Genomic DNA, 24,915 nt, shown 5'->3' with positions numbered 1-24,915 from the left:
TAAGACAGCCCTGTGATCAGGTTCCTGTTCTTAGGGGAGGTGGGGTCCGGATCCCCAGAGAAGATGGGGTCCCTAGGTGAGATGAAGGTGAGAAGGGGGTTCCTGTCCCTAGGAGAGAAGGAGTTCCTTTCCCCAGGTGAGTGGCCCAGAGGTTTCCTGTTTCCAGGGGAAAAGGGGGTCCCTGTCCCCAGGTGAGTAACCAAGAGGGCCCCTGTCCTTAGGAGAGAAGGAGGGACTCTGTCCCCAGGAGAGAAGGGAGTCCTTGTCCCCGGGAGAGAAGTGAGTCCCTGTCCTCAGGGGGGAGAAGGGTTTCCCTGTCCTCAGAGGGGAGAAGGGTTTCCCTGTCCTCAGAGGGGAGAAGGGGGTCCCCGTCCTCAAAGGGGGGAAAGGGGTCCCTGTTCTCAGAGGAGGGAAGCGGGTCCCTGTCCTCGGGGGGGGGGGGGGTCCCTGTCCTCGGGGAAGATGGAGTGTGATATGGGATGGTCTCACTCACCATGACCAAGTCTGCAGGTCCCTCATATATAGTTGTCTGGGCTCCCTCCAGCAGCACGGATGGGCGATCAGCATATCCCCAGGGAGCACAGCTACGGCTTGACATGCTCTATCTACAGCACACTTTTCAAAAGAACAAAGAGTACACAGACTCGCAGTGGCGGTGCGTCCATAAGGGGCGCATGAGTGCCACTCCCTCTCTCCTGGCACCACTCTATCACCATAGATCGATTCATGCATTGCATGAATCGATCTATGGTCGCCGCTGACTCCCCTTATTCAGGTGTCCGGCCCCTTTTTGGGTGCCGGGCACCTGAATTACAGCGCCGGGGGTGTTTTTGGAAGCACCAAAAAGACGCCCAAAAAGGTGAACAGTGGGCGCCATGGTGTGCGTTCACTGTTCACTCAGCATTGTGTTAGCAAAGCGAAGGAATTTGCTTTGCTAACACTGAACCGCCTCTCAGCCAATCAGGTGCTAGGGTCTGTTACCTGTCACCAGTAGCGGCAATTGATGGGCACAGTAGTGGCAATTGATGGGCACACTGGCAGCAATTGATGGATACAGTAGCTGCGTTTGATGGCACAGTGGCTGCGTTTGATGGGCACAGTGGCTGCATTTTATGGGCACAGTGGCAGCTTTTGATGGGCACAGTGGCTGCGTTTGATGGGCACAGTGGCTGCGTTTGATGGGCACAGTGGCTGCGTTTGATGGGCACAGTGGCTGCGTTTGATGGGCACAGTGGCTGCGTTTGATGGGCACAGTGGCTGCGTTTGATGGGCACAGTGGCTGCGTTTGATGGGCACAGTGGCTGCATTTGATGGGCACAGTGGCTGCGTTTGAGCACAGTGGATGCGTTTGATGGGCACAGTGGCTGCATTTGATGGGCACAGTGGCTGCATTTGATGGGCACAGTGGCTGCGTTTGAGCACAGTGGCTGCGTTTGATGGGCACAGTGGCTGCATTTGATGGGCACAGTGGCTGCATTTGATGGGCACAGTGGATGCGTTTGACGGGCACAGTGGCTGCGTTTGACGGGCACAGTGGCTGCATTTTATGGGCACAGTGGCTGCGTTTGATGGGCACAGTGGCTGCGTTTGAGCAGAGTGGATGCGTTTGAGCAGAGTGGATGCGTTTGATGGGCACAGTGGCTGCTTTTGATGGGCACAGTGGCTGCGTTTGATGGGCACAGTGGCTGCATTTGATGGGCACAGTGGCTGCGTTTGAGCACAGTGGATGCGTTTGATGGGCACAGTGGCTGCTTTTGATGGGCACAGTGGCTGCGTTTGACGGGCACAGTGGCTGCGTTTGACGGCCACAGTGGCTGCGTTTGACGGGCACAGTGGATGCGTTTGACGGGCACAGTGGATGCGTTTGATGGGCACAGTGGATGCGTTTGATGGGCAGTTTGACGGGCACAGTGGATGCGTTTGATGGCAGAACAATGTACATAGACGGTGCTATGCACTGGGGGCCCGCCCCCCACTCCAAGATCCGCTCTATCTCCCCCTCCCACCAACTCTCTGCCTGCCCGCTCGAGTCCATCATTTTTCTCAACCATGGACAGAACATTCGTGCATGCGCGATTCGGGGCGTGTTAGTGGGGTGGGCGGAGCTACCCATGACTTACCCGCCCACAGACACGCCCATGTGCCCAGCCCACATTTCTGATTGGCGAGTAGGAATACTCACTCTCTGCATGTTCCGTGAGTTAACCGCCTATAGACACGCCTTCTAACACGCCCATGTGCCCAGCCTACACTTCTGATTGGTAAGTACATACCTCTCGTCTATCCCATCGGCTGGCCGAGATTTCCCTCTCTGACACGCCCCGCTCCTCTGACATTCGGGAGGGCTCTAGTCTGTGTGGCCCCGCCCCGTCCCTGCTCTGTACTGGCGGTACTCTGTCCGGGGATGACAGGTGTCTGAGGAGGGGAGGATGGAGGAGGATTGGATGATGGAGCTGCGCTCCGCGGTGGGGATCTTGCTGGGGCTCCTGGCCGGGCTGCTGGTAGGATCCCTACTGATCAGAACCCGGCAGAGTGGGCTTCCTCCTCCTCCCTGTATACGGGGATGGATCCCCTGGCTGGGGGCAGCTCTACAGATGCGGAGAGAACCCCTGGAGTTCATTCACAGATCCTGGCAGAAGGTCAGTGTCCGGGGAGTAATAATACTACATGCAGAATATTCCTCACCTGCAGGGATGGGTATATGAGTACTGATACTATTTATCTGATAGATCTGAGTACTGGAGTACTAATACTACATGCAGAGTATTCCTCACCTGCAGGGATGGGTATATGAGGGCCAGTTCTAGACTAATGTGTGCCCTAGGCAAGACCAGCCTCCACACAAAAAAATAATAATTTTTAAAACACAGGTCACTACAGTATGGGTGAACAGGGTCTTAGGTAGAAATGCACCTGCATATGTGGTGTCACTGAAGGAATAAATGTCCCTGCACTGTGCTGTAGAAGATGTTGGCACTGTATAGATATTTATATGGGTAGAGTGGGGAAGGCTCTTGCTGTCCTTGTACATCAATGCAGTCAGTGTTGGCACTATACTTTGCTGAAGGGCACAGTACGGGAGGGAAGAGTACAGGGGGGGGGAGAGGGGCACAGTACAGGAGGGCAGAGTACAGGGGGAGAGGGGCACAGTACAGGAGGGCAGAGTACAGGGGGAGAGGGGCACAGTACAGGAGGGCAGAGTACAGGGGGAGAGGGGCACAGTACAGGAGGGCAGAGTACAGGGGGAGAGGGGCACAGTACAGGAGGGAAGAGTATAGGGGGGGAGGTGCACAGTACAGGGGGGCAGAGTATAGGGGCCAGAGGGGCACAATATAGGAGGGCTGAGTACAAGGGGGAGAGGGGCACACAGTACAGGAGGGTAGAGTATAGGGGGGGAGAGGGGCACAGTACAGGGGGGCAGAGTATAGGGGGGAGGGACACAGTACAGGAGGGCAGGGGGCAGAAGGGCAGAGTACAGGGGGGGAGGAGCACAGTACAGGAGGGCAGAGTACAGGGGGAAGAGGGGCACAGTACAGGAGGGCGGAGTATAGGGGGGAGGGGCACAGTACAGGAGGGCAGAGTTCAGGGGGGAGAGGGGCAGAGTACGGGGGGGGACCACAGTACAGGAGGGCAGAGTACAGGGGGGGGGGCACAGTACAGGAGAGCAGAGTACAGGGGATGCACTAACACCTTTGCTGCCATTGTGCAATGTGCTGGGTGTCTAGTATGTTCCTGCGCCTTTAAGGAGGGTTGGGCTCCCTCCAGTCACCTGCCCTTCATCTATCCATCGGCATACATGTGCTTCCACTGTGGAGACGCTTCAAATTTAGAGTTCGGGTCTGCAGCATACAGGGTGCCTTGACGGGGCCTGCAGCTTACACATGTATTTGAAAATGTGTGCAACTAAACCCCTGTTTTTAATGCATACTGTTAGACAGGCTAATTCGGTTGGTCACTGGCTGGTTGGTAAGTTGAGCTTGGAAATTCTTTGGTTTTATTTAGCATGCGTCTGCCCTTCCAGTGTTCCTTGCTGTGAAGACCAGTTATAGGTAAGGGCAGTGACCCTTTTTTTGTACAGGAGGGCAAAGTACAGTGGGGAGAGGGGCAAAGTACAGTGGGGAGAGGGGCACAGTACAGGAGGGCAGAGTATAGGGGGGAGAAAGGGCCACAGTACAGAGGGGCAGAGGAGAGGGGAACAGTATAGGAGGGCAGAGTACAAGGGGGAGAGGGGCACACCATACAGGAGGGCAGAGTACAAGGGGGAGAGGGGCACACAGTACAGGAGGGCAAAGTACAGGGGGGGAGAGGGGTATAGTACAGGAGGGCAGAGTATAGGGGGGAGAGGGGCACAGTACAGGAGGGCAGAGTATAGGGGGGAGAGGGGCACAGTACAGGAGGGCAGAGTATAGGGGGGAGAGGGGCACAGTACAGGAGGGCAGAGTATAGTGGGGAGAGAGGCACAGTACAGAAGGGCAGAGTATAGGGGGAGAGGGGCAGAGTACACTGGGGAGAGGGGCACAGTACAGAAGGGCAGAGTATAAGGGGAGAGAGGCACAGTACAGAAGGGCAGAGTACAGGGGGAGAGAGAGGCACAGTACAGAAGGGCAGAGTACAGGGGAAGAGAGAGGCACAGTACAGAAGGGCAGAGTACAGGGGGAGAGAGAGGCACAGTACAGAAGGGCAGAGTATAGGGGGAGAGGGGCACACAATACAGGAGGGCAAAGTACAGGGGGAGAGGGGTACAATACAGGAGGGCAGAGTATGGGGGGGGGGGAGGGGCAGAGTACAGGGGGGAGAGGGGCACAGTACAAGAGAGCAGAGTACAGGAGGAGATGGGCACAGTACAGGAGGGCAGAGTACACTGGGGAGAGGGGCACAGTACAGGAGAGCAGAGTACGGGGGGGAGAGGCACAGTACAGAAGGGCAGAGTACAGGGGGAGAGAGAGGCTCAATATAGAAGGGCAGAGTATAGGGGAGGAGGGGCACAGTACAGGAGGGCAGAGTACAGGGGGGGAGAGGGGCAGAGTACAGGGGGGAGAGGGGCACAGTACAGGAGGGCAGAGTACGGGGGGCAGAGGGTCACAGTACAGGAGGGCAGAGGGTCACAGTACAGGAGGGCAGAGGGGCACAGTACAGGAGGGCACAGTACAGGGGGGGAGAGGGGCACAGTACAGGAGGGCAGATTACAGGGGGGAGAGGGGCTCACAGTACAGGAGAGCAGAGTACGGGGGGAGAGAGGCACAGTACAGAAGGGCAGAGTACAGGGGGAGAGAGAGGCACAGTACAGAAGGGCAGGGTATAGTGGGGAGAGGGGCAGAGTATAGGGGGGAGAGAGGCAGAGTACAGGGGGAGAGAGAGGCACAGTACAGAAGGGCAGAGTATAGGGGGAGAGGGGCACACAGTACAGGAGGGCAAAGTACAGGGGGAGAGGGGTACAATACAGGAGGGCAGAGTATAGGGGGGGAGAGGGGCACAGTACAAGAGGGCAGAGTACAGGGGGAGACAGGCACAGTACAGGAGGGCAGAGTACACTGGGGAGAGGGGCACAGTACAGGAGAGCAGAGTACGGGGGGGGGGGGGGAGACACAGTACAGAAGGGCAGAGTACGGGGGGGAGAGAGGCACAGTACAGAAGGGCAGAGTACGGGGGGGAGAGGCACAGTACAGAAGGGCAGAGTACAGGGGGAGAGAGAGGCACAGTACAGGAGGGGAGAGGGGCACAGTACAGGAGGGCAGAGTACAGGGGGGGGAGAGGGGCACAGTACAGGAGGGCAGAGTACAGGGGGGGGAGAGGGGCACAGTACAGGAGGGCAGAGTACAGGGGGGAGAGGGGCACAGTACAGAAGGGCAGAGTACAGGGGGAGAGAGAGGCACAGTACAGAAGGGCAGAGTACAGGGGGAGAGGGGCACACAGTACAGGAGGGCAAAGTACAGGGGGAGAGGGGTACAGTACAGGAGGGCAGAGTATAGGGGGGAGAGGAGCAGAGTACAGGGGGGAGAGGGGCACAGTACAAGAGGGCAGAGTACAGGGGGAGATGGGCAGAGTACACTGGGGAGAAGGGCACAGTACAGGAGAGCAGAATACGGGGGGGGGGAGAGAGGCACAGTACAGAAGGGCAGAGTACAGGGGGAGAGAGAGGCACAGTACAGAAGGGCAGAGTATAGGGGGAGAGGGGCACAGTACAGGAGGACAGAGTATAGGGGGGGAGAGGGGCAGAGTACAGGGGGGAGAGGGGCACAGTACAGGCAGAGTACAGGGGGGGAGAGGGGCACAGTACAGGAGGGCAGAGTACAGGGGGGGGAGGGGCACAGCACAGGAGGGCAGAGTACAGGGGGGGAGAGGGGCACAGTACAGGAGAGCAGAGTACAGGGTGGGAGAGAGGCAGAGTATAGGGGGAGAGAGGCACAGTACAGAAGGGCAGAGTACAGGGGGAGAGAGAGGCAGAGTATAGGGGAAGAGGGGCACAATACAGGAGGACAGAGTATAGGGGGGGAGCGGGGCAGAGTACAGGGGGGAGAGGGGCACAGTACAGGAGGGCAGAGTACAGGGGGGGGGGAGAGGGGCAGAGTACAGGGGGGAGAGGGGCACAGTACAGGAGAGCAGAGTACAGGGGGAGAGAGAGGCACAGTACAGAAGGGCAGGGTATAGGGGGGAGAGGGGCAGAGTATAGGGGGGAGAGAGGCAGAGTACAGGGGGAGAGAGAGGCACAGTACAGAAGGGCAGAGTATAGGGGGAGAGGGGCACACAGTACAGGAGGGCAAAGTACAGGGAGAGAGGGGTACAGTACAGGAGGGCAGAGTATGGGGGGGAGAGGGGCAGAGTACAGGGGGGAGAGGAGCACAGTACAAGAGGGCAGAGTATAGGGGGAGACGGGCACAGTACATGAGGGCAGAGTACACTGGGGAGAGGGGCACAGTACAGAAGGGCAGAATACAGGGGGGGAGAGGGGCACAGTACAGGAGGGCAGAGTACAGGGGGGGAGAGGGGCACAGTACAGGAGGGCAGAGTACAGGGGGGAGAGGGGCAGAGTACAGGGGGGAGAGAGGCACAGTACAGAAGGGCAGAGTACAGGGGGAGAGAGAGGCACAGTACAGAATGGCAGAGTATAGGGGGAGAGGGGCACCCAGTACAGGAGGGCAAAGTACAGGGGGAGAGGGGTACAGTACAGGAGGGCAGAGTATAGGGGGGAGGGGCACAGTACAGGAGGGCAGAGTACAGGGGGGAGAGGGGCACAGTACAGGAGGGCAGAGTACAGGGGGGAGAGGGGCACAGTACAAGCAGGCAGAGTAAAGGGGGAGAGGGGCACAGTACAGGAGGACAGAGTATAGGGGGGAGCGGGGCAGAGTACAGGGGGGAGGGGCACAGTACAGGAGGGCAGAGTACAGGGGGGGAGAGGGGCAGAGTGTAGGGAGGGAAGGGGCAGAGTACGGGGGGAGGGGCACAGTTGATGAGGGCAGAGTATAGGGGTAAAGGGACGCAGTTGAGGAGGGCAGAGTATAGGAGGGAAAGGGGCACAGTACATGGGGGAAGAGGGGCACAGTACAGGAGGGCAGAGTATAGGGGGGGGGAAGGGGCACAGTACAGGAGGGTAGAGTGAATCGTGAAGAATCAAAATCACAATCTCTTTTCCTTGCCAATCTTCAAAACGGCATGTCACGATCTTTCTAACAAGTGCAGAGAGTTCTCACAGCTGGAAAAACAAAATCCAGACAGCCTGCCAAGTTTTAATACAAAACTCAAAAACTTAATACAAAACTTGCAAAAGTGCAAACAAAGTATCTTTTCGTTCTTTTATCAAAGGAAAGAAGGTAGATAAAGGAAGTTAAACCATTTAAAGACCAAACCTTTTCTGACATTTGACGCTTACAAGTAAAAAAATCATTATTTTCTGCCAGAAAATTACTTGGAACACCCAAACATGATATATTTTTTTAGCAGAGACCCTAGAGAATAAAATGGTGGTTGTTGCAATATTTTGTATCACACTATATTTGCTCAGCATTTTTTCAAACGCAATTTAAAAAAAAAATACACTTTAATGAATTAAAATAAAAATGAAACAGTAAAGTTAGCCCAATTTTTTTGTATAATGTGAAAAAAGATGTTACACTGTGAGAATCGTGATCTTTTTTTTAAGCAAAAAAAATTGTGATTCTCTTTTTAGCCAGAATCGTGCAGCTTACAGGGGTGTAGAGGGGCACAGTACAGGAGGGCAGAGTATAGGGGGAAAGGGACACAGTACAGGAGGGCAGAGTACATTGGGGGAGAGGGGCAGAGTACAGGGGGGCAGAGTACGGTGGGGGGGACACGGTACAGGGGAGGTTATAGAGCTCTGTGAGGGCAAAGTATCCCGGAGTAAAGAGTCAGACTTATATTAGTGAATATACTAATGCGCAAACCAAAATATAAATAAAGCTTAGTCGCTGCCAACATGAAAGGGTGTTCCCACACAGTGATAAATAAAGGTATATGTGGTGCTCAATAAGCAATAATATTTTAAAGGGGTTGTAAACCCTTGTGTTTTTTCACCCTAAAGTGATTGTAAACCCTTCTGGTAGTGACCGGCCCCCCTGTTTTACTAACCTGAGCCCCGTATTTCCCTCGGTGGAGATGCGCTGTCCCTCTCTGCATGGGGTCCCGTCTCTTGATTGGATCGATTGATAGCAGCGCAGCCATTGGCTCCCGTTGCTGTCAATCAAATCCAATGACACGAGTGCCAGGGGCGGGGCCGAGTCCGGCATTCGTGTCTATGGATGCCGAATGCTGGACTTGGGAGCGTGCACGCAAGGTAACCTCCCGGGAGGGCGCTTCTCCTTGGGGGTTATCTGATGCGAGGACGAGTCGCGAGAACTGCCGAGGGACTCCAGAAGAGGATGATCGGGGCCATCCTATGCATTAAGGTGAAAAAACTTCTGACACTGGACAGAGTATACAGAGTATACAGCCCCAGCACCACAGGATAGAGTATACAACCCCAGCACCACAGGACAGAGTATACAGCCCCAGCACCACAGGGCAGAGTATACAGCCCCAGCCTCACAGGGCAGAGTATACAGCCCCAGCCTCACAGGGCAGAGTATACAGCCCCAGCCTCACAGGGCAGAGTATACAGCCCCAGCCTCACAGGGCAGAGTATACAGCCCCAGCCTCACAGGGCAGAGTATACAGCCCCAGCCTCACAGGGCAGAGTATACAGCCCCAGCCTCACAGGGCAGAGTATACAGCCCCAGCCTCACAGGGCAGAGTATACAGCCCCAGCCTCACAGGGCAGAGTATACAGCCCCAGCCTCACAGGGCAGAGTACATACCTCCCAACTTTAGAATGAGGGACACTTGAGGCTGATGTAAGCATGCGGCACGTCATGCCAAAAAGTGGGTGTGGTCAGATTGTTAACAGTGAAAGGGGCTCAAGGAGCATGGTTAAACAAAACAAATCCCCCTTACTACCATCCCTCTCCCCATCATTACACAGGACCCTTTCCTCGACACTACCCCCCCATTGTTACACAGGACCCCCTCCCTTATACTAAACCCATCATTAAACACAGAGGTTATTTGTTTTATTTGTTTAAGGTGGAAGGGCAGGGAGGAGGTTATTGTTTAGGGTGGAGAGGCAGGGAGGGGGGTTATTGTTTAGGGTGGAGAGGCAAGTAGGGGGGTTATTGTTTAGGGTGGAGAGGCAGGTAGGGGGGTTATTGTTTAGGGTGGAGAGGCAGGTAGGGGGGTTATTGTTTAGGGTGGAGAGGCAGGGAGGGGGGTTATTGTTTAGGGTGGAGAGGCAGGGAGGGGGGTTATTGTTTAGGGTGGAGAGGCAGGGAGGGGGGTTATTGTTTAGGGTGGAGAGGCAGGGAGGGGGGTTATTGTTTTAGGTTGGAGAGGCAGGTAGGGGGGTTATTGTTTAGGGTGGAGAGGCAGGTAGGGGGGTTATTGTTTAGGGTGGAGAGGCAGGGAGGGGGGTTATTGTTTAGGGTGGAGAGGCAGGGAGGGGGTTATTGTTTTAGGGTGGAGAGGCAGGGAGGGGGGTTATTGTTTAGGGTGGAGAGGCAGGGAGGGGGGTTATTGTTTTAGGGTGGAGAGGCAGGGAGGGGGGTTATTGTTTAGGGTGGAGAGGCAGGGAGGGGGGTTATTGTTTAGGGTGTAGAGGCAGGGAGGGGGGTTATTGTTTAGGGTGCTGAGCCTGGGAGGGGTTTATTATTTAGGGTGGAGAGGCGGGGAGGAGATTATTGTTTAGGGTGGAGGGGTGGGTTATTGTTTAGGGTGGAGAGGTGGGTTATTGTTTAGGGTGGGGAGGGGGTGTTATTGTTTAAGGTGGAGAGGTGGGGAGGAGGTTATTGTTTAAGGTGGGGAGGGGTTTATTGTTTAGGGTGGAGAGGCAGGGAGGGGGTTATTGTTTAGGGTGGAGAGGTGGGGAGGTGGTTATTGTTTAGGATGGAAGGGGTTATTGTTTAAGGTGGAGAGATGGGGAGGGGGGTTATTGTTTAGGGTGGAGAGATGGGGAGCGGGGTTATTGTTTAGGGTGGGGAGGGGGGTTATTGTTTAGGGTGGGGAGGTGGTTATTGTTTAGGGGAGAGGTGTGTTATTGTTTACGGTGGAGGGGAGGTTATTGTTTAGGGTGGAGAGGCGGGGAGGAGGTTATTGTTTGGGGTGGAAAGGTGGGGAGGGGGGTTTGTTTAGGGTGGAGAGGTGGGGGGGTCGTTTTAGGGTGGAGGGGCATTGAGGGGGTTATTGTTTAGGGTGGAGGGGAGGTTATTGTTTAGGGTGAAAAGGTGGGGAGGGGTTATTGTTTAGGGGGAGAGGTGGGGAGGGCAGTTATTGTTTAGGGTGGAGGGGCATGGAGTGTGGTGAGGCAGGGAGGGGGGTTTGTTTAGGGTGGAGGGGCAGGGAGGGGCGTTTGTTTAGGGTGGAGGGGCAGGGAGGGGCGTTTGTTTAGGGTGGAGGGGGGGTCGTTTTAGGGTGAAGGGGCAGGGAGGGGGGTTATTTCGGGTGGAGGGAGAGGGGGGTGGGGTCCGTTTTAGGGTGGTGGGGCAGGGAGGGGGGTTTGTTTAGGATGGAGAGACGGGGGGGTCGTTTTAGGGTGGGGGCAGGGAGGGGGGTTTGTTTAGGGTGGAGGGGCATGGAGGGGGTGGTTTTAGGGTGGTAGGGCAGGGAGGGGGGGGATTTGGGGTTTGGGAACCCCACAACTACCAGTCACTGCCCTCCCCCCTCCAGGGAGGGAGAGGGAGACACATGCCATTGAGAACAGCAAAAACAGAGAATTGCAGCAGTCAGGTGCACTCTGTCTTCAGCTGTTGCAATCCTCTTTGTCATTCACAGTGACACAGTGAGAGAGATCACCTCCGATCCCCGCACTCACCTTCTGCCCTGGTACACTGTGCTCGGGCTCAGCACTGCCAGCTCTGCACCCACACGCCGCATCTGCTCCCCGCCTCACATCACAGGGTCCCGGGTTGCAGTCAAGTAGTCTCTGCAGTGTCCGCACTCCAGTCTCACTCCAGGGAAACTGGAAGTGACGCTGTAGTGCTGAAAAAGTACCACCCAGTTGCCCTCCGGTCCCGGCCAATGAAAAAAATGGACAAGAGCCAGGGACAAATCACTGGAGAGTGGGAGTGTTTACGGGCACATCGCTTGCGCCCTGAACACGCCCTAAACACTGGCAAATCAGCTTCCCAGCTTGCAATCAGCTGATTGCAAGCTGGGAAGCTCCCCATAGACTGCCGTGGCCGTGCGTCCGGCACCTGGTCACTCTTCAAGTGACTTTTTTTTTTTATTGCCAAAAGCTTGGGGGGGGGGGGGCGGTGCCCGACCGCCCCCTATGGACAGGCCGCCACTGCTTTCCCCGTTGTCTCGGCTCTTTATTGGATAGATTGATAGCAGCGCAGCCATTGGCTCTAGCTGCTATCATTCAAATCCAATGACGCGGGGGGCGGGGCCGAGTGACAATGCAATATATAATAAAGGTGCTCAATCAGAGAAAGTTCATAAATAAAGGTGTTTTTGTGAAGAAAAATAGAATCCAATGGATTCAGATCATAAACAACTTCTACCAGACGGCACTCTAAGCATGCCCCATTCCAAGCTGGCTGGCTGTTAAACTGTGCATGTGCAGTGCAGTTTGTATTTGCCGGCGCCTGGCAGAGCTGTTATTATTACTGACAGGCAGCTCTCCTATTTTCACAGTCTGATGGAAACTTCAGGGGCTCCCCATGCACCTCGGGCCCCTGCCCGTGCATTAAGACGGCCTTGCCTCCTCAGTGTCTCCATCCCCTCCCATTCTCCGGGTGTCTGCCTCACTTCAGTTAAAGTCTCCTGCGGGTTCCACTCAGTGCTCTCCACCTAGTCCACCTAGTGGTAGCGCCGGCCCTAGCTACTACTCATTACCTGACAGATCTGGGTACTGGGGTACTAATACTACTTACAGAATATTACATTACCTGGCAGAGCTGAGTAGTGGAGTACCGGTGCTACATGCAGATTGATTTCTGACCTAGCATAGCTGAGTACTGGTACTACATGCAGATTGATTTCTGACCTAGCATAGCGGAGTACTGGTTCTACATGCAGAGTGATGTCTGACCTAGCAGAGCTGAGTACTGGAGTATTGGTACTACATGCAGAGTGACATCTGACCTAGCAGAGCTGAGTACTGGAGTACAGGTACCACATACAGATTGATTTCTGACCTAGCAGAGCTGAGTACTGGAGTACAGGTACTAGAGATCGACCAATATATCGGCTGATTTTTGGCACTTTTTAATTAATCGGCATCGGTGCTGCAAATTTACACACTAGCCGGTTCACACAGGGCTAGTGCGTAGAAAATTTTCTGCTAGAAAATCACTTAGAACCCCCAAACAATATATATATTATTTTAGCAGAGACCGTAGAGAATAAAATGGTGGTTGTTGCAAATGTTTATGTCACAGTATTTGCGCAGCGGTCTTTCAAACGCAATTTTTTGGGAAAAAATACACTTTAATAAATAAATAAATAAATAAATAAAACAGTAAAGTTAGCCCATTTTTTTTTTGGCCAAAAGTTTTGATTACCTGTTTTTGAGTAGTTAATATTTAAGATACATAGTTTTTTTTAATCTAAATTATACATACAAGTGCACTGATTGGGGGCTTGTTGTGTTCAACCACTTAAGCCCTGGACCATTTGGCTGGCCAAAGACCAGAGCACTTTAACTGACAATTGCGCATTTGTGCGATGTGGCTCCCAAACAAAACTGACTTCCCTTTTTTTCCCAGAAATAGAGCTTTTTTTTGGTGGTATTTGATCACCTCTGCGGTTTTTATTTTTTGGGCTATAAACAGAGCGACAAAAAAAGCGACAATTTTGAAAAAAACGCATTATTTTTTACTTTTTGCTATAATAAATATCCCCAAAAAATATATAAAAAAAAAAACATTTTTTTTTCCTCAGTTTGCGCCGATACTTATTCTTCTACATATTTTTGGTAAAAAAAAAAAATTTGCAATAAGCGTTTGATTGGTTTGCGTAAAAGTTATAGCGTCTATTTTTATTAATTTTTTTTTTTTTTTTTTTTACGAGTAATGGCGACGATCAGCGATTTTTTTTTTTTTTTTTTTTTTTTTATCATGACTGCGACATTATGGCAGACACATCGGACAATTTTGACACATTTTTTGGGACCATTCACATTTATATAGCGATCAGTGCGATTAAAATTGCATTGATTACTGTGTAAATGTGACTAGCAGTGAAGGGTTAACACTAGGTGGCACTGTAGGGGTTAAGTGTGTCCTAGGGAGTGATTCTAACTGGGGGGGGGCTACCTGTGACACATCACTGATCACCGCTCCTGATTTCAGGGAGCTGTGATCAGTGTCACTAGGCAGAACGGGGAAATGCTTGTTTACATTTTTACATTTCCCTGTTCTTCCTCTCCGTGAGACGATCACGGGTATCCCCGCAGACATCAAGTCCGCGGGACCCGCGATTCTACTCATGTAGCTCGCGGCAGGCACACGCGCCGCCGGCGGCACGCACACGATGGCATGGCGGAAAATTCAAAGGGACGTACAGGTACACCCATTTGCGCAGCCGTGCCATTCTGTCGACGTACATCGTCGTGCGGCGGTCGGGAACCGGTTGATAAATGTTTAATTTAAGAAATTTTCTGTATCACTTCTTATTACTTAACTTTTAGATTTTATGAGATGAAGGGAAAAAAAAAAGGAAAAAAAAAAATCAGAGAAAAACACATGTCGGTCAACCTCTAATCGGTACTACATGCAGAGTGATTTCTGACCTAGCAGAGTTGAGTGGGGCATCATCAAACAGAAGGTGGAGGAGCACAAGGTCTCTAACATCTACCAACTCTGTGATGTCGTCATGTAGGAGTGGAAGAGGACTCCAGTGGCAACCTGTGAAGTTCTGGTGAACTCCATGTCCAAGAGGGTTAAGGCAGTGCTGGAAAATAATGGTGGCCACACACAATATTGACACTTTGGGCCCGATTTGGACATTTTCACTTAGGGGTGTACTCACTTTTGTTGCCAGCAGTTTAGATATTAATGGCTGAGTGTTGAGTTATTTTGAGGGGACAGCAAATTTACACTGTTATACAAGCTGTACACTCACTACTGTACATTGTAGAAAAGTGCAATTTCTTCAGGGTTGTCACATGAAAAGATATATAATAAAATATTTACAAAAATGTGATTGGTGTACTCACTTTTGTGAGATACTGTATGTGCCCAGCTCAAATTTCATCAATCGGGTTTACATTCACTTTAATTAAGTGGCACTTCCGCTCTTGCACTTCTGCGATTGCACAAAACAGCAGCTACTTTGCAAAACATCAGACCTCAGGTGACCTCATTTTCCTATTCAGCTCTCCATCCTCTCTTTAACATGCACTCTCTACCTTTACTTTTTCACAGTTGTGTCCTCTTCTCCTTCCTTCACCCCTCTTCTCCACTCCACAATCTGTATGTAGTTACACGTTCGAACAAACAAGTATATATCCTTACCAGTGAGATTTATTAATAGTGAACATAGCAATAAGCACACCATGAACATAAACAACCCCAGCAAACAGAACCAAACCCTACTAACAAAATCCCTAAACAACTAAACTATGGACTAAGTACTACTATATACAATGTACTGACAAGGGTACAAGGGATGCAAGTTAGGGGGAATCATGACTGGGTACTTGAGCAGGAGCAAGGCAGGGGGATACAGGAAGGTTCTTTCTTTTGATGTGCCGGATTCAGGAGGAGCAGCCTTAGATAGCCACCTAATGGCTGAACCCAGGTGTGGCTGATTGATTCTAACAGCCTGCTGGCTCTTGGGAGACACCTGCTGGTGGACACTGGAGCTGCAGCAAACAGCCCAAAGCAGCACAGTGCCACCAGCAGGTATTTTATTTGGATAAAAGTAAAGGGAAAACGTTTCATAGTTCCAGCCTACAAGCCCAAATAACAGTAATCCTGAAGGAAGGTGAAGACCCAGCTCCGTGCGGAAGCTACCATCCCATATCCCTACTAAACGCACAAGTGATACTCGAAAAATTAGAATATCGTGCAAAAGTTCATTTATTTCACTAATGCAACTTAAAAGGTGAAACTAATATATGAGATAGATTTATTACATGCAAAGCAAGATAGTTCAAAACATGATTTGTCATAATTGTGGTGATTATGGCTTATAGCTCATGAAAACCCCAAATCCACAATCTCAGAAAATTAGAATATTGTGAAAAGGTGTAATATTCTAGGCTCAAAGTGTCCCTCTCTAATCAGCTAATTAAGCCATAACACATGCAAAGGGTTCCTGAGCCTTTAAATCAGGGATATGCAATTAGCGGACCTCCAGCTGTTGCAGAACTACAAATCCCATGAGGCACAGCAAGACTCTGACAGACACAAGCATGACACCCAGAGGCAGAGGCATGATAGGACTTGTAGTTTTGCAACAGCTGGAGGTCCGCTAATTGCAGATCCCTGCTTTAAATGGTCTCTTAGTCTGGTTCAATAGGAATCACAATCATGGGAAAGACTGCTGACCTGACAGTTGTGCAGAAAACCACCACTGACACCCTCCATAAGGAGGGAAAGCCTCAAAAGGTAATTGCAAAAGAAGTTGGATGTTCCCAAAGTGCTGTATCAAAGCACATTAATATAAAGCTATGTGGAAGGGAAAAGTGTGGAAGAAAAAGGTGCACAAGCAACAGGGATGACCGCAGCCTGTAGAGGATTGTCAGGAAAAGGCCATTCAAAAGTGTTGGGGACTTTCACAAGGAGTGGACTGAGGCTGGAGTCAGTGCATCAAGAGCCACCACACACAGATGGATCCTGTACATGGGCTTCAAATGTCGTATTCCTCTTGTCAAGCCACTCCTGAACAACAAACAACGTCAGAAGCGTCTTACCTGGGCTAAAGAAAAACAGACCTGGTCTGTTGCTCAGTGGTCCAAAGTCCTCTTTTCTGATGAGAGCTAATTTTGCATCTCATTTGGAAACCAAGGACCCAGAGTATGGAGGAAGAATGGAGAGGAACACACTGCAAGATGCTTGAAGTCCAGTGTGAAGTTTCCACAGTCTGTGTTGATTTGGGGAGCCATGTCATCTGCTGGTGTTGGTCCACTGTGCTTTGTTAAGTCCAGGGTCAACGCAGCCGTCTACCAGGAGATTTTGGAGCACTTCATGCTTCCTTCCGCAGACGAGCTCTATGAGGATGCTGACTTCATTTGCCAGCAGGACTTGGCACCTGCCCACACTGCCAAAAGCACCAAAACCTGGTTCAATGACCGTGGGATTACTGTGCTTGATTGGCCAGCAAACTCGCCTTACCTCCACCCCATAGAGAATCTATGGGTACCAAGAGAAAGATGAGAACAATGCAGAAGAGCTGAAGGCCACTAGTGAAGCATCCTGGTCTTCCATAACACCTCAACAGTGCTACAGGCTGATAGCTTCCATGCCACGCCCCACTGAGGCAGTAATTGCTGCAAAAGGGGCCCAAACGAAGTACTGAGTACATATGCATGCCTATACTTTTCAAAGGTCCGATATTATTCTACGTACAATCCTTGTTTTATTGATTGCATTTAATATTCAAATTTTCTGAGATTGTGGATTTGGGGTTTTCATGAGCTGTAAGCCATAATCATCACAATTATGAAAAATCACGGCTTGAACTATCTTGCTTTGCATGTAATGAATTTATCTCATATATTAGCTTCACCTTTTAAGTTGCATTAGTGAAATAAATGAACTTTTGCACGATATTCTAATTTTTTGAGTATCACCTGTAGACCTCAAATTATTTACTAAAATACTGGCTTTCAGATTACAGCATCACCTGCCCGGTCTGATTCACCTGGACCAGGTGGGTTTTGTTCCATCGAGAGAGGCCAGGGACAACACTATTAAAGTCCTTAACCAGCTGCATGTAGCAAACACCACCAAAACACCATGTGTAATTATAGTCACGGACGCCGAAAAGGCGTTCGATAGAGTTAGTTGGCCATTCATGTTTTCGACCCTGAGCCATATTGGACTCGGGAGCAACATGCTAAATTGGATTTCCGCGGTTTACGCTGGCCCCTTGGCCAGAGTCTGGGCCAGTGGAGTGTCCCCGGACCCATTCCTTATCACGAACAGGACTAGACAGGGCTGCCCCCTATCTCCCCTCCTTTTCGCCATGTCCCTTGAACCCTTCCTTTGCCATGTGAGGCTCAACCCTGACATCTCAGGGATAGAGGTGGGTTGCTCGCAACAAAAGGTTTCGGCTTACGCGGATGACATGATGTTCTCGATTACTAACCCGACCATTTCACTACCAAATCTACTACGCAAATTCGAAGGTTACGGTACACTTTCCAACCTCAAGATAAACTTCTCCAAATCATAAGCGATGGGGGTGGGTATACCGCAGCCACAGCCCCAAACACCTCCAAACTAGCATCAACTTAAAGTGGACTACCACGGTTTTAAAGTACCTAGGTACATTTATCTTCCCGAAATTCATCAAATTATTTGATCTCACCTTCCCGCCCCTACTGAAACCAGTCAAATAGCTTCTGGACAAGTGGAATACCAGCCTACACTAATGGTTTGGCCGTTGCAATATTCTGAAGATGACCGTTCTCCCTAAGTTCCTTTACCTCTTGCAGGCCCTTCCCATTCATGTCCCGGTGAGCTACTTTAAACAAGTGCAATCACTATTCATAGCGTTTGTCTGGGCACGGAAAAGACCCCGCCTCAGTAGGAAGATACTTTTCCTTCCCAAACTACATGGGGGCCTGGCGCTACCAGACGTCCACACTTATTACCATGCTATCCATCTTAGTAGGCTAATAGACTGGTGTAGACACAAGACAAAACTGTGGCCTCAAATAGAACAAGCCCAAAGTGTCATCCCTCTTCGGAGAGCCCCTTGGCGTTATTTGACACTCCCTATGACTATCAAACGACACCCACTAATTAGCACTACCAACAAAATCTGCTCCCATCTCATATCCCTATCTGCTTCCCCATCCCGGAGTTTTCCCTTATTCCCTGTACTAGGTAACCCCCAGTTTGAACCGGGCTTATATGACATAACCTTTCGGGGATTGGGTGGTGCGGGTCATTTTCAGACGTCACACTTTAGCTCCCAGGGCTGATGGAAAACGATAGCACAGCTGACAGATCCCACAGGCCCCTTTCGCATAGACTTTTTTTTTTAAAGCTAGAGATTAGGACTAAGACTGGGATGCCATTAACCACTTCAGCCCCGGAAGATTTTACCCCCTTCCTGACCAGAGCGTTTTTTGCGATTCGGCACTGCGTTTATTTAACTGACAATTGCGCGGTCGTGCGACGTGGCTCCCAAACAAAATTGACGTCCTTTTTTTCCCACAAATAGAGCTTTCTTTTGGTGGTATTTGATCGCCTCTGCGATTTTTATTTTTTGCGCTATAAACAAAATAAGAGCGACAATTTTGAAAAAAACGCATTATTTTTTACATTTTGCTATAATAAATATCCCCCAAAAATATATAAAAAAACATTTTTTTTCCTCAGTTTAGGCCGATCGTATTCTTCTACATATTTTTGGTAAAAAAAAAATCGCAATAAGTATTTAATAATTGGTTTGCGCAAATGTTATAGCGTTTACTAAATAGGGGATAGTTTTATGGCATTTTTATTAATAATTGGGGTTAAGGGTTAAGTGTGTCCTGGGGAGTGATTACTAACTGTAGGGGGATGGGCTGTATGTGTGACGTCACTGATCTCTGCTCCGATGACAGGGAGCAGAGATCGAGTGACACTTGTCACTGGGCAGAACGGGGAGATGCTGTTTACAACGGCATCTCCCCGTTCGTCCTCTCCTTGAGGCGATCGCAGGTATCCCTGCGGCGATCGAGTCCGCGGGACCCGCGACCCGACTCACGGAGCTCCCGGCCGGCGCGCGCGCAATGGCACGGCGGGGAATTCAAATGGACATACAGGTACGCCCATTTGCCCAGCCGTGCCATTCTGCCAACGTACATTGGCGTGTGCCGGTCGGGAACCGGTTAAAGTTCATGTGCGTGTAAAGGCAGGTGTCCAATACTTTTGGCAATATAGTGTGAGTGTGTATATATATATATATATATATATATATATATATATATATATATATATATATATATAAAATAAAATCTCACAAAAGTAAGTACATCCCTCACATTTTTGTAAATATTTTGTTATATCTTTTCATGTGACAACACTGAAAGAATTACACTTTGATACAATGTAAAGTAGTGAGTGTACAGCTTGTATAACAGTATAAATTTGCTGTCCCCTCAAAATAACTCAACACACAGCCATTAATGTCTAAACCACTGGCAACAAAAGTGAGTACAACCCTAAGTGAAAATGTTCAAATTGGTCCCAAAGTGTCAATATTTTGTGTAGCCACCATTATTTTACAGCATTGCCTTAACCCTCTTGGGCATGGAGTTCACCAGAGCTTCACAGGTTGCCACTGGAGTCCTCTTCCACTCCTCCATGACGACATCACAGAGTTGGTTGATGTTGGAGACCTTGCACTCCTCCACCTTCCGTTTGAGGATGCCCCACAGATGCTCAATAGGGTTTAGGTCTGGAGACATGCTTGGCCAGTCCATCACCTTTACCCTCAGCTTCTTTAGCAAGGCAGTGGTCGTCTTGGAGGTGTGTTTGGGGTCGTTATCATGTTGGAATACTGCCCTGTGGCCCAGTCTCTGAAGGGAGGGGATCATGCTCTGCTTCAGTATGTTACAGTACATGTTGGCATTCATGTGTCAGCAGCACTCATGCAGCCCCAGACCATGACACTCCCACCACCATGCTTGACTGTAGGCAAGACACACTTGTCTATATACTCCTCACCTGGTTGCCGCCACACACGCTTGACACCATCTGAACCAAATAAGTTTATCTTGGTCTCATCAGGCCACAGGACATGGTTCCAGTAATCCATTTCCCTAGTCTGTTTGTCTTCAGCAGACTGTTTGCGGGCTTTCTTGTGCATCATCTATAGAAGAGGCTTCCTTCTGGGATGACAACCGTGCAGACAAATTTGATGCAGTGTGTAGCGTATGGTCTGAGCACTGACAGGCTGACCCTCCACCCCTTCAACCTCTGCAGCAATGCTGGCAGCACTCATACGTCTATTTCCTATTTCCCAAAGACAATCTCTGGATATGGCGCTGAGCACATGCGCTCAACTTCTGTGGTCAACCATGGCGAGGACTGTTCTGAGTGGAACCTGTCCTGTTAAACCGCTGTATGGTCTTGGCCACCATGCTGCAGCTCAGTTTCAGGGTATTGGCAATCTTCTTATAGCCTAGGCCATCTTTATGTAGAGCAACAATTCTTTTTTTTCAGATCCTCAGGGAGTTCTTTGCATTGAGGTGTCATGTTGAACTTCCAGTGACCAGTATCAGAAGATGAGAGCGATAACACCAAATTTAACACACCTGCTCCCCATTTACACCTGAGATCTTGTAACACTAACGAGTCACATGACACTGGGGAGAGAAAATGGCTAATTGGGCCCAATTTGGACATTTTCACTGAGGGGTGCACTCACTTTTGTTGCCAGCAGTTTAGACATTAATAGCAAATTGACACTTTTATAGAAGCTGTACACTCACTACTTTACATTTTAGCAAAGTGCAATTTCTTCAGTGCTGTCACATGAAAAGATATAATAAAATATTTACAAAAATGTGAGGGGTGTGCTCACTTTTGTGAGATACCGTATGTTCCCAGCTCAAATTTCATCAATTGGGGTTACATCCACTTTAAGCGGAACTTCAGCGATTGCACAAAACTAACAGCAGCTACTTTGCAAAACACCAGACCTCAGGTGACCTCGTTTCCCCATTCAGCTCTCCTTCCTCTCTTTAACATGCGCTTTCTACCTTTACTTTTTCACGGGACGTACTAAACTGCATGATGGGATGATTGGATTATTTCCTACAGTGCTTGATACAATGTTGCAAGAAGCAGTTGCTAATGTTTAACTGTTCACTTGCTGATATATATGCAGCTGTACAACAGGATCATAGTACATCATACAGAAGTAATGTAAAAATTACATTTGACCTGTTTTTGATGGGAAGAATAATTAAATAATTATTTCTCATGGGGTTATGGGAGGAATATCATATTAACTCCTGACAATGAACATATTTAACCCATTACTTATAATATGCATATAATTATTTTTCTACATGGGGAGTATGGGTGAAATATTGTTTATAACTATACATATGAACCTATTTAACCCATTTCTGATAAGAATATCCATATAATTATTTTTCTACATGGGGATTATGGGTGGAATATAAATAGCAACATATTAAACCTATTTCTGATAAGAATAGGCATATAATTATTTTTCTATTTATCTTTTCATATAAAAGTGGTCTCTGCAGCGGATTCGCTGCAAGATTACTTTTATCGGTGGCGGGAGAGGGGCCCCCCTCCTTCCGCTCTCCGGTGCCCTCCACCACTTACTGGAGCCACCGGTAGAGGCAGAGGTCATCGTGTCCTCTCCCTGGCTTGGTTTGGAGCTGAGTGAGGAGAAGATGGCCCCCTCCCGGCTCCATACCATTGCAGGGTGGAAGCGGAATCAAAATATCGCTTTTGCCCGTAGCTCCTAAAGGGACTTTTTTTTTCAAGTGACAGATTTTTTTGTTTTATTGCATTTTAGTGTAAATATGAGATCTGAGGTCTTTTTGACCCCAGATCTCATATTGGAGAGCTTTTTTTCTATTACAAGTAGGGATGAGCTTGATGTTCGGGTCGAACATTGGGTGTTCGCCCATTCGTCGAAAAACAAACATGGGGCATTCGCGGCAAATTCGAGTGCCGCGGAACGCCCCATAATGCACTGCAAGTTCGCAGTGCATTGCTTTATGATGTTTGGCCATAGCATGGACCTGACTTGCATGCTTTGGCCAATCCCAGCGCCCTCTGCTAAGAGAGCCATAATTGGCCAAAGGCAGGGTGCCTCTGGCCAATCATGGCTCAGGGGGACTAAGTCCACGCCCACACTACACCCACACAGTTAGCTGCAGTGTGTATGTGTATATATATATTATACACAGCCAGTCTAGTGTGTTGTGTGTGTGTGTGTGTGTATATATATATATATATATATATATATATATATATATATATATATACTCTGTATCCAGTGTAGCTTATATCTACAGTGCATTCCTGGTGTACTTTTTCTACTACACTTCTGGTGGTGCACGCAGTACACAATACAGTGCAGCCGTAGTGCACTTGCTACTACACTTTTGGTGGTGTACACAATACAGTGCACCAGTAGTACGGTTGCAGTTACTACTACTTTTCTGGCGTTTACTTTTTCTACTACACTTGTGGTGCACACAGTACACAATACAGTGCAGCTGTAGTGCAGTTGCTACTATTTTTCTGGAGGTGGACACAATACAATGCACCCGTAGTGCAGTTGCTACTACTTTTCTGGTGGTGTACACAATACAGTGCAGCCGTAGTGCAGTCGCTACTACACTTCTGGTGATGTACACAATACAGTGCACCTGTAGTGCAATTGCTTCTACTTTTCTGGTGGTGTACACAGTACACAATACAGTGCAGCCATAGTGCACTTGCTACTACACTTCTGGTGGTGTACACAATACAGTGCAGCCATAGTACAGTTGCTACTACTTTGCTGGTGGTGTACACAGTACACAATACAGTGTAGTGTGGTGTTACAAAACAAAATATACATCATGTCCGGAAGGCCACCAAGGAGAGGCAGACTCACAGGCCATTAAAAGAGGGCAAACAGGCTCTGTGTCTACAGTCAACAGTGCTGGTCGTGGACATGGTGCATCCTCTGCATGTGGCTGTGGGGCACGCTTGTCCTATTTTTCTGCTGCAGGCCGTGTTGGTGAGCCAGAACATGCAGAAGAGTGGATACCAAAGCCGTCCTCATCCTCCACATCCTCTGTCACCCAGGCTCAGAGTAGTTTGCCTTTCGAAGCAGCTTCCAAAGCGGCCTATTCCACCGGCTCCTTGTCCACAGTCACTCCTTCCGTAGCCCCACCATCATGCACGGAGGAGTCCCCCGAACTTTTCGACCACAGTGTAAGGTACATGCCCTGCCGGAGGATTTGCAGCGATTTGAAGGCTCCGTTGGTACCCAGGTTGAGGAAGGAAGTAACGTGAGCCTAGAGAGAGGGGGTGCCCAAGAAGGACAAGAAACTGGCAGCCATGTTCCCCCAGCTGCAGCATACCTCCAAGTTTGCTCCAGTGACAAGCAGGGAGGGGATGATGAGGTCACTGACTCTACTTGAGTGCCTGATAGAAGAGAGGAGGAAGAGGAGGCACATCTCCAATGAGGCAGGATGCCCTCCAGGGGGCAGCTTAAGGGCAGCCACCCTATTGCATCACAATGCAGAGCTCCGCAGAGGCAGGGCACTGCTGGCTCCCCACTGATCTTGAAAAGTTCTTTGGTGAGGGCCTTTTTGACACGTGTGCAGCAGATTGCACTGTTGCTGTTTGCAACCTATGTCTGAAGCTGATCAAGCTAGGCCAAAACAGCAGCCACTTGGGCACCACATGCTTGACCAGACATATGACGACCTCCCATGTAGTCCGTTGGCAACAGCACTTGAAAGACCCACATCAAAGAAAAAAGGTGGACTTCTCCTTGCTCCTCATCTGGGATTTCCAACCCCACTATACCTCCAGTCCCCTCAAAAACCTGCACTGAGAGGAGGTATAGCAATAGGTGTCCCAAGTACTTGCAGCCAATCTGCTAGTGGTACACCACAATCTGATTTTAGCAGGCAAATTTCCCTATCCCAGTTGCTAAACCGTAGAAAAAAATTTGGTCCCAGCCATCCACATGCTCAGTGTCTGAATGCTAGCTTGGCAAAATTGCTAGCACTACAACTGCTGCCTTTTCAGCTGTTAGACTCTGCCCCTTTTTGTGAATTTGTGGAATGTGTTCCAAAACGCAAATTTCTTTTCACGAAAGGCCATTCTGGCTCTCTATCGGCACGTGGAAGGCAATGTTTTGGCCTCGTTGGACAGGGCGGTCAGCAGTAAGGTGTATATTGCTTACAGGATCTCCTGAGGCAGGCCAGAAAAGTGTGTGGTCATTTCCACCAGTCATACAATGCCAGTGCGCCCACACCCTGGGAGGTTACAATTTCCTGGTGCTGGACAACATGTTGCTGAGGCTTCCTTCAGTCAGAGAAAGAGTGGTGGAGAAGCTGGCTGGCTGACTGATGCCTTCAGACAATTTTTCAGTCCTCAGCGCCAAGGTCTGGTCGGTTTAACCACTTCAGCCCCGGAAGGATTTACCCCCTTCCTGACCAGAGCACTTTTTACAATTTGGCACTGCGTCGCTTTAACTGCTAATTGCGCGGTCATGCAA

General features: G+C 49.9%; 1 protein-coding gene across 2 annotated transcripts in view; it reads left to right on the top strand.

The window, feature by feature from the left end:
• Positions 1 to 2,331: 2,331 nt before the first annotated feature.
• LOC141139289 (24-hydroxycholesterol 7-alpha-hydroxylase-like) overlaps positions 2,332 to 24,915 on the top strand; it is a 224,264-nt gene continuing 201,680 nt past the window's right edge. Inside the window, exon 1 of one of the 2 annotated variants that reach the window (XM_073625254.1) lies at positions 2,332 to 2,639. In XM_073625254.1, the coding sequence (XP_073481355.1) occupies positions 2,430 to 2,639 (210 nt within the window). In that variant the 5' untranslated portion in view covers positions 2,332 to 2,429. The remainder of the gene's footprint in view (positions 2,640 to 24,915) is intronic. The other variant, XM_073625253.1, reaches the window with a different exon arrangement.

Source organism: Aquarana catesbeiana, linkage group LG04 (genome assembly GCF_042186555.1).
Source record: "Aquarana catesbeiana isolate 2022-GZ linkage group LG04, ASM4218655v1, whole genome shotgun sequence".
Classification (NCBI taxonomy): Eukaryota; Metazoa; Chordata; class Amphibia; order Anura; family Ranidae; genus Aquarana; species Aquarana catesbeiana.
This window is presented reverse-complemented; position numbering and strand designations above follow the sequence as displayed.